The following is a 10,125-nucleotide window of genomic DNA, read 5'->3' as shown; positions in this document are numbered from 1 at the left end:
GAGGGATATTTTTGAGCCAATTATTTAACGAAGGGGTATTTTTGAGCCAAAAATCTAACAAGGGGCATTTTTGAGTTATTTCAAATAGTTCAGAGGTATTTTTGAACCTTTTCCGTTGTTTTTTTAAAGAGAAAAACACTACTCTCTTAGTCAATTTTTTCAAAATGCTTCATAGTATAAATTATTTTAAATTTATTATTTTTATTAAAATTTTAAGTGACTATATAATAAAAATGCAATCAGTAAATTGATTTCAAACTAAATATTATTATATATTTAATAAGCTTTTTAATATAAATATTTAATTTTGATAAAAATTATTGAATTTTCGAATATTTCATTCATTACTTCGATTCACTAATTTCGCTATAGAATATTCGAAAAAGAGTTCAAACAATCAAAGGGTATATAAGGGGTATATAAGCTCGCTCATATATGATCTGACCCGTACATATATAGTCCGACCCATTCATTTACCAACACTATTAGCGTACTTATTTTGCCAACACTATTAGCATACTTATTTTTTTCGAACCCTCTTAATGAAAACCCTGACTCTACTACTAAAATGCATGTTGTCTTTTTTATCTGCTCAAACTGTCACTATGTATTAAAATGTTAAAACAGACCTTATTGAGTAGCTAAGCTGATGGTGCGCAAAAAGGGTGTCAAGTAGTAACTTCACGTGGGTAAATACCATTGGAATAGGTTAAAACACAGTTGAACTATCACACATTTTTTGACTTTCATATTTCAACCATCTAAGAGAGGTGTTAATTTTTCTCCCTTCGTTCATTTTTACTTGTTCGATATTGACTTGACACTAAAGAGCAATAAATAGAATAGCAATTAGAAATAGATCCTTTTGTATGGAGTTCTCTTTCTACCTATTATCGAGTAATTTCAAACTTTTTGTCACTGCAGCAGCGATATGAAACTCACAAAAGTGTCACAGTTAGGCTTGTTTTGACTTGGGTGGAGTTAGGAGTTCAGACGGCTTCAAAATTTAAACTTTATAAATGCCTGCCATCGAATCTACTGCACTTCTAAAATCATGTTTAAAATGTAACCTTCGTCAAAATTTTAGTAATTTTCCACGTATATGTTACATTTCGTATCAAAAAAAATACTTCACAGGCCGCGTCCGCCTATGATAGGGAGGATGAAGGGAGCGCGAGGGGATTTGGAGAGAGGAATACACATTAACTAATGTAATCAAACATCAAAGAAATGAATGTAGTCCTTTACAATTTGAATAGAAGAAAATGACTCTACAAAGATCGTGTTATAAACGATACACATGCAATGTCCAGTACATAAGACCAGTCTTGGTTTTCCTTCAGTGCACAGCAAATGAAGTAAGTAATAGTACATTTTTGCCACTGCTACTTTCATCTTGAGTTGCATATTCATTTCCCATCTACTCAGTAACAAGCATTTGCATATTGACCGGGGCTTGATGCTGCAAAAATAGATAATTTTTTGTTACAACTTACAAATAGTAAGACCTAAGAGAACTTTCCGCTACTAAAAATCTGTGAATTTCTGATGGAAATCCCTCTGAAAGTGGTCTTTTGGAATGGATTTTTGCCGGAAATCCCACATTTACAATGAGTTCGATGAGAATGTCCATCGAAAATTCATGTTTTTCAGTCGTGTTCCGAGTCACTTCTGAATAATAGGATCAATGAGGTTTCAACAAAAATTGAGTTAAACTAAAATAGACTTCTTGTCAATGAAAAATGAGCCTTCTTGCAAGCAAATGGAGAACCACGAGGTCTCATATTCGAATCTCAGTGGAGGCAAAAACACTAGGTGATTTCTACCCATTTGTCCAAGTATTGGTATGTCGTGAAATTAGTCGAGGTGTGTAGAAACTGGCCCGGATACCATGGTTATTTCATCATTGCCTGAAGACAACTTCTTTTATGACAACAATGAAAATAGTGAAACATGAAACAAAAATATACTGATGACCTCCAGTAGAAATTCCAATATTCAAGAGTTAAAGGGTCAAAAACACACCTAAGCAAGCTATCACGGTTTTTTTGAGTTTCATACTAGAACTATTGAGAGTGTGAGTTTCCTACCTGAACTATCACCGATGGTTAGCGAAACACACCTCGACTAATTTCTGATGGTGTGTGTACTACACTCTCTTTTGTTTAAAACTGAGGCACTAAAAAAAGGCATGGTTTGGTTCTTGCATGCGACACAGACATATGAGGAAACTAATCATTTCCAGCCTATGTTCCTGGTAATCTAAAATACCATCGAGTTTGCGTTTGATCCTCTAAAGATCCTCCAAAAGCTGTCGATTTTGGAGGATGCGACAATGGTATGGCAACATTTTTAAGAGTCTGAGCAACATAGCAGTACTCAACACTCTTCTCAATTGATAATTTGTTGCCAAAATCACAAATCAAGAGAAAAAAATAATCTATCGGCAACTAAAGCTCGAATAAACGCAAACTCCTGATAACAGCATGTTAAATAGACTAGAGACCTTAAAGTTACTATACTGGCACTTGCAATAGGAAGATGCATTACTTCAAAGCTGAAAAATAGGATGCTTTGACCAACATTTTTCACTTGCTAGTAAAATCAATAACTCCTCATTGTTTTCACTATCCATTTTTAACATGACTAAATTTGCCCATGTAAGTGATCTGACCTTTCTATCAAGACAAGAAAGGTAACAAGCGGTGAAATGGTAGTTGCAACAAACTCAAAAGCTATGTCACTCGGACTCTTCAAACAAATTGTAGTGTCTGTATCCTCCAAAAAGCTATAAATTTTCTAGGATCCGACATGAGTATGACAACATTTTAAGAGGGTCTGAGTAACATAGCTCCAACGATAGACTCAGCCACCGAAAAGTTGACCTTATAAACTATGTTGACAGTCGCCTATCTGATCCTGCAAAACCAACAACATTTTTGAATACTACTACGACTCAATCCCCAACAAGCTGAGATCGCCTATACTCTTAAACATAACAGAAAACTTTGAAAGAAAAAATATACTATGTTGATAGGTGTATGTTGGATCCCTCCACCCCTACAACATATATTCTTAATAGAACAACAACAACAACTACTACCGGGATGACGACTCAATCCCAAACAAGTTGGGATCAGCTATACTCCCTTTTTTGTTTCGAATTAGGGGTAGGGGAAGCGGATTACATGAGGTATCGCACCATCACCAACAGGGTGAAAGTTTAGGTAGCCAGCTAACCAACTGACCTACTAAGATTCTCGGATCGGCTATACTCATAAACAGAAACTTAAAGAAAAAATCTTTGAAAGAAAAATTACCTTTTGTGGAACTTGTCGAGCTCAACGAAACTCTTGTGGAGAGTCCGAGCAACATAGCTTTTATAGACGGTGTAATTTTTTGCCCCTCTAACTCCGCTCCCGACCATATATACTCTTAATAGAACAACAACAACTACTACTACTACTACGACTCCTCCTCCTCCTCAATCCCAAACAAGTTAGGATAGGCTACTCTCTTCTTCTTTTTTTCGTAATCGGAAGGTGATTACAAGAGGAATCAAACCCTCACCAATAAGGTGAAAGTACAGGTGCCGACTAACTGAGCTACTAAGATTCTTGGCTATACTCATATACAGAAACATAATATCTTTGAAAGAAATATTACTTTTTGTAGAACTCGTCTCACTGATCCTCCACATATACTCTTAATAGAATAACAATTATGACGACGACTCAATCCCAAACAAGGTAAAAGTTCAGATGGTCAACCAATTGAGCTACTAATATTCCCGAATTGTCTATACACATAAACAGAAACAAAAATTTCAAAATCTTTAAAAACAAAACTTACCTTTTGTAGAACTTGTCTTAATGATCCTCCACATGACTTCATACAAGAATGAATAGTCTGAAACTGATGCATATCAAGCTTCTTATTAACAAAACCAATCTGAAAGTAAACACTATCAGAAGGTGGTGGCAAATCAACTCTAATTTCATTAACATTAAACCAAAAAAAGAATCTTTTTACTTCAATCCCTTTTAACTTAGTAATTGAACCAATACCTAACTTCCCACTAATCTTTTCATCATAATAAACCAAATATTCAAACTTAACATAACAAGGGGCTTTCAATAAAACTTCAAAGTTTCCATCTTTATCAAGATTATAGGATTCCACATTGTCTGGAAAGATGCCAGGTGGCAGCCCATATTCTGGGAGAATGTCATATAGTGTTGGTTTCTTTGGTTTTGGTTTTGGTTGTGGTTGTGCTGATGGTGTGAGGTCCAAAGAGATGGTAAAAGGGGTTAGTATCAAGAAAAGGAGAAGACACAAGTGGAATCTTGAAGTGAAAGCCATGGTTCTTGAACAAGGAAAGTGTAATTTAGATGGTTGTCCTTTGTACTTGAAGAGGTTGTACCTTAACTTTGGGTGGGGGGGGGGGGGGGAGGGGGGGTGGAGTTAAAGGAAAATACCCAAATGGAATCATGAAGTGGAAGCCATTGTTGTTGAAGATATTGAGGTTTTAAGTGAAGGTGTGCTTTATATGATTGTACCTTTACGCTTAAAGAGGTGTACCTTTTGTGTGTGTGCGGGGGCGGGGTTAAGGGAAAAGACCCATTCTTTAGTCTCAATTTACATGATACAAATAAAATTTTAATAATTAATTATATTTTAAATATTTTTTAAATATTTTAAATTATAATTTATAATAATTTTTTGACATTATAATTTACTATTTTAAGTTGTTAGTCATTATAATTTATAATACTCTACTTATCTAAAGTTTTGTAGCATTGATAGTTTATTATATTTTTAGAATAATTTAAGTTTTTAATTACTGAAATTTATAATACTTTTTCTTCTATTTTAATTTAAGTGACATTGATATAATTTCGAGAGCCAATCAAATATCACGATTGAAGTCCCGAAGTAGACATGTCTTAAATAACTCATAATAACTTATTAGAAGTGATACAATAAAATTACTATAAAAAATAGTTGTGAAAAAATTTAAGCGGATCTCATATAAGAAGTCAAGTTAATTTAAAATACCAATAATTAATTTATCTTTTTTTGTTTATTTTATTTTTTTATTAATTATTTTTTTAATATTTAGATGGCTCATAATAATTAATTAGGGATAAAATAATAAAATTACGATTGAAACAACTGAAGCAAACATGTCATAAATGTCTATTTTACTTTTTTTTATTAAATATTATTAATTTTTAATACGTAAATGACATATAATAATCAATTAAGAAATAACTTATTAGAAGCGGTATAACAAAATTAATATTAAAAATAGTTGTAAAAAAAATTAGACAGTCCTTATATGAGATGTCAAATTAATTTAAAACTTCAATAGTTTGTTTATTATTATTTTTTTATTAAATATTATTAATTTTTTTAATACTTAAATGACTTATAGTAATTAATTAGGGATGAATTAATAAAATTATGGTTGAAGCAACTGAAGTAGACCTGTCATAAATCTGTATTTTATTTTTTGTTAAATATTATTAATTTTTAATACTTAAATGACATATAATAATTAATTAGGGGTGATATAGTAAAATCACGGATTAATACTTAAATGACCTATTTGAATTAATTAGGGATGAAATATTAAAATTACGGTTGAAGCAGCTGAAACACACATGTCATAAATATCTATTTTATATTTTTATTAAATATTATTAATTTTTTAATATCTAAATAATATAAAATAATTAATTAGGGGTGATATGATAAAATTACGAAATAAGTAGGGCATGACGACCGACTCCTGGTTCCAAGCCTCTTCTGTATATTAGAATTAGAATATTGACGTTTTTGGAGTGAAGGTACTCTTTAGATGGTTGTACCTTTATGCTTGCAGAGGTGTACCTTGTTTAGAGGGAGAAGGGGAAGGAAAAAAAATATGAATAGTACACTTTTTTTTGTTTTATTTTTTTAAGTTTGGCGAGAACGAGCTGCGAATTTGGTTTGGACTTTTGTGATGACATGGGGGGAAGAAGCCAAAAAAGGCAATTTCTTGGAAGTATGGTCTTTTAAAAAAAAAAAAAAATTAAGTCAAAGGCTGAAATATATGGGTCAAACTATTAGAAATTATTCATCTATATATATATATATATATGTTATAACTTATAAGTTTGACTCTTCTATGTCGTTATCATTGAAAGTTTGACTCATCTATGTTATTGTTATCGTTACAAAAAAGTTCATTCATGCCATTATTTTGTAACGAAGACAGCCCGGTGCACTAAAGCTACCGCTATGCGCGGTGAATTTTCTTAACGGAGAAGTTTACAAAATCATTTTTGCCACGTGACCTCTTATTAAAGGTCCACATTACCAAATTCAAATTAACTAATATTACTTAAAATAAAAATTAAAAATTGAATCCATTAAAATAAAATATGATCTACACAATTACAATAAAAATTGAACTTATTAAAAATAAAAGTCGAACCAATTGAAAATGAAAAACAAACCCACTAATTGTGTCGAATTTTATTTTAATGGGTACGATTTTTTATTTTGATACGTTGATTGATTTAGATTTGGTGACGGAGACTTCTAATAAAAGGTTATTTTGCAAAATCACTGTTGCAAAATAATGGTACAAATAAACTTTTCTGCAATGACAGTATCATAGATAAGCAAAACTTTTAAATATGATGACATAAATGAGTCAAACTTATTTTTAAAACATTTCCATCTTGTGTTTAAATTTACTTCGTGTAAGATTCATTAAAGGAGAAAACGAATGCTAATAAAATTAAATTTGAAAACAACATAAAACGCTGGTGTTTAATTACTCAACTTTATACAGATTTTAAAATTTACTTGTACACACAAAAATTAGAGCATGGATATTTGTTAAATCGAAGTTAAAGAACACGTTTACATGTTATGCCTAAGTTAAATCTGGTAAGGTGTTTTGCCGGTTGGTGTGCTTTAGATGATTGAACTTTCTCCTTAAAGAGGTGTACCTTAATTGGATGAAAAAGAAAAATGAGTACAATTTTATTGGTTAAAGGATGTTTTGATTATGAGTTTAGGTTTTGTGCATTGTAGGTGTATAAAATATTTTACAATATTAGATAAATTTGATCTATTATTATATGTTACTCAAAAAATTAGATGACATGAAATAGCAGATTAAGTTTACCTATAGAATACAGTATATACTAAAATTAATTATTATAATATTGATGTGTGGGGTGGGGTAGGGGCATGGGAGGATATTACTCATACTTTATCCAAAACTAACAAGGGGGAATGGGAATATTATTTATATTTTGTCCAAGACTAACATGGGGGAATGGGAATAGTAATCATATTTTATCCAAAACTAACAAGAGGGGATGGGGGATATTAATTTACTCATCTTTTATCCAAAATTAATATGGTTCGTTTTGATTTATACGATGGTATTTAATTGCACGCAAATTAAATAAAAGGAAAAAGAAAAGTCAAGACAAATGGCTCTAAAGTAAGTCACACGTATTTATATTTTTAAAAATCATCTCATTAAAGATAAAATAAAAAAATAAAAAATTAAATAAATCAAATTTAAATAAAAAAATATGACGTTCTGTTTTAGATGCATCAGATAAAAAAATGTGTCACATATATTTATATTATCTCATAAAAAATTACGTACACCACAACCAAGAATTAGTTTACATCCCATATCTAATTTGATATTTCAATTAATTCAACTTTATATTATACAAGAGTCTTTAAAAAATGAAACTTGTTATCATAATTTTTTCCACTTTCAGAAGTCAAAAATGGCATTTCTAATTAAGAGATAAGGATTCTATTTATACAGAATCAACACTCAATCTTTTCTCATAGACAATTTTTCTTAGCATATACAATGTGTGACATTGACTTTATAACTTGTAAATAATAATTAGGATTTCAAATCAAACAAGATAATGTTAACTTTTTTTTTTTTTTTTGGTTAAAAAAAATTTTAATTTCCCCCACCAGGACACCAAAAGGACAATCGTGGGGGAGAAAAAAAATAAGTTGGCTTTATTATTGTTTTTTTTTAAAAAAAAAAAAGAATTTAGTTGAATTTAATAACAAAAAATAATTGATACGAACATCGTTATTGGGATGAATATTAAATTTGGAGTCATGAAGTTGATTTTGAATAATTTGGATCAATTTTAGAGTAAATATTTGTTGCTGAAATTTCTACACAAGAAATTATAATAATCGTTAAGATTTTGATTAAAGCATGACGAATCGTCCGAATTTTCAATCACAAATTCTGAAAAGATCCTAGCAATTCGTCAAGATTTTTGTCAAAAATTCTAATAATTGCCATAAATTGTTTTGTAAGACAAGTCTTGAAACTAATTTGTGACCCCCCCAAAAAAAAAATTAACGCTATTTTCGTAACGAAAATATTAAATAGCAGCATAGAAGGTTTTTATTGAGTGAATCACACAATATTAAGTAAATTAAGTTATATTTACAAATTGGGGCATTTAGTGGGCTTTATAAGGCATTTCGGCAGATAGAAGAATTTGGCAAAAATAAATTTAAGGGAAAAGGGTCAAATATGCTCCTAAATTTTGCGAAAAGGTTCAAACATATCCTCCGTTACAAGTTTAGTCTATTGATGCCCTCGTTGTTAAAGTTTAGAAGCAAATATACCCCTTTGGATATTATATGATGTGCTGGAAATTTACAAGCCCCTTTTCTTCCTTTTTTTTTTTTAAAGAATTTAATTGTCACATAAGCAAAATAATTGTCACATAAAAAATAAAAAATCCTCCAAACTCTTTTATAACCTAAATCCAACCCACCAATTTGAACCAACCCATGCCCCGAGACCTAAATAGCATCTTAGTTAGTTTCTCAAGAGAGCTTAGTTGATACTTACATGCATTCACAAGTGTCACACCCCTTTTTTACGTACTCCAAAAGAAAGGTTATGTTTTAAGGGTCGAAAGGGTTTTATTATTTCAGTGACAAGAAATGAAAATTTATTTCGAAAAAGGATTATTTACATTTTTTAATCAGAGTCGCCATTTGGCATAATCTGGTGTGCCAAGTCACCATTGGAAAATCCTTTTCAAAACCAATTGACTCTTTAAACTGGTTTGCGAACAGAGATTCCGGCTAAGAAATTCTGTTGACCGAGGGGAAGGTGTTAGGCACCCCTCGATCCCGTGGTTTGACCGAGGTCGCTTGACAGAGCGTATCGGCTAAATTGACACTACGATGTACAAACCACACAAAACATGTAAAACAATCAAACAAACAAACAAAAACCAAAGGGGTCCGAAATATAGTGTCCAGTCCGAGTTATACAGTCCCGAAATAAAAATACTGAAATAACCTACACTAGTCCTAAACTATGCTTTACCCGATGCCTCGGGCCTTGATCACGAGCATCCTTTGCGTACAAAATTCTTCGGGGCATTCCCCAGTGAGTAAATACAAATTACCTCGGGGCATTCCCCGGTTAAATAAATACACTTTTCAAATACGACAAACAAAACATTCAACAAATATTCCAAACATTCCAACACTACACCAATTCTAAACTTGCCTACCCGAGCTTACTGTTTGCCTACCCGCTCGACGGCATATCACATTCAACATCAACAACGTATCAAAAATATCGTAATATTCACTTTTATCAATTTTTGATTTCCGTCCCCAAATTTGTTTCAACCAACATGATTAAATAAGTCTCAATTAAATCAACCAATCAAACTACAATAATTAAAGAAGCTCAAACACACAATCACAAAATAACCATCAAACTCAAACATGAATTACACGAATCAATGACATCACAGACAAAAATGAAAAGAGATATGTTTGAAGAATTTGGACCTCAATTTTATTTCAAATCGGATTGATCAACTGAAATCGCTTCACGGGCTCAACGAATCTTGACTCTATAACCCGATAATCCATAGATAGGATCTCAATAGGAATCATACGTCACAATTATGGATCAACTCAGCCACGAAACCAAAACAGTCGAAGAAGGACAATTCGAACAAGATTTGTGAACTGCTCGACGGTGATTCGCTACTGGAAAATCAACCAATATCGGTTGTGGATGTGTTTTTCGAC

The 10,125-nt window shown here is 31.6% G+C and overlaps 1 protein-coding gene across 1 annotated transcript; it reads right to left on the bottom strand.

Moving 5' to 3' along the window:
* Positions 1-1,196: 1,196 nt before the first annotated feature.
* On the bottom strand, positions 1,197-4,605 carry LOC107873889. The gene is made up of 2 exons (XM_016720823.2): positions 3,853-4,605; positions 1,197-1,462 (listed from the first exon to the last, which is right to left on the bottom strand). Exons 1-2 carry the CDS (start codon positions 4,360-4,362, stop codon positions 1,421-1,423), a joined length of 552 nt encoding a protein of 183 aa, XP_016576309.1. The 5' UTR covers positions 4,363-4,605; the 3' UTR covers positions 1,197-1,420.
* Between the last annotated feature and the right edge of the window lie 5,520 nt (positions 4,606-10,125).

This window comes from Capsicum annuum, chromosome 1 (assembly GCF_002878395.1).
Source record: "Capsicum annuum cultivar UCD-10X-F1 chromosome 1, UCD10Xv1.1, whole genome shotgun sequence".
Lineage (NCBI taxonomy): Eukaryota > Viridiplantae > Streptophyta > Magnoliopsida > Solanales > Solanaceae > Capsicum > Capsicum annuum.
The sequence above is the reverse complement of the archived record's forward strand: the minus strand, read 5'-3'. Positions and strand labels throughout refer to the sequence as shown.

Coding starts and splice junctions, on each gene's coding strand:
- LOC107873889 (XM_016720823.2), bottom strand. CDS start 4,362: ATGGCTTTCACTTCAAGATTCCACTTGTGTCTTCTCCTTTTCTTGATA. Junction 1,463..3,852: donor TAAGACAAGTTCTACAAAAG/GTAAGTTTTGTT, acceptor CTATTTTTGCAG/CATCAAGCCCCGGTCAATAT.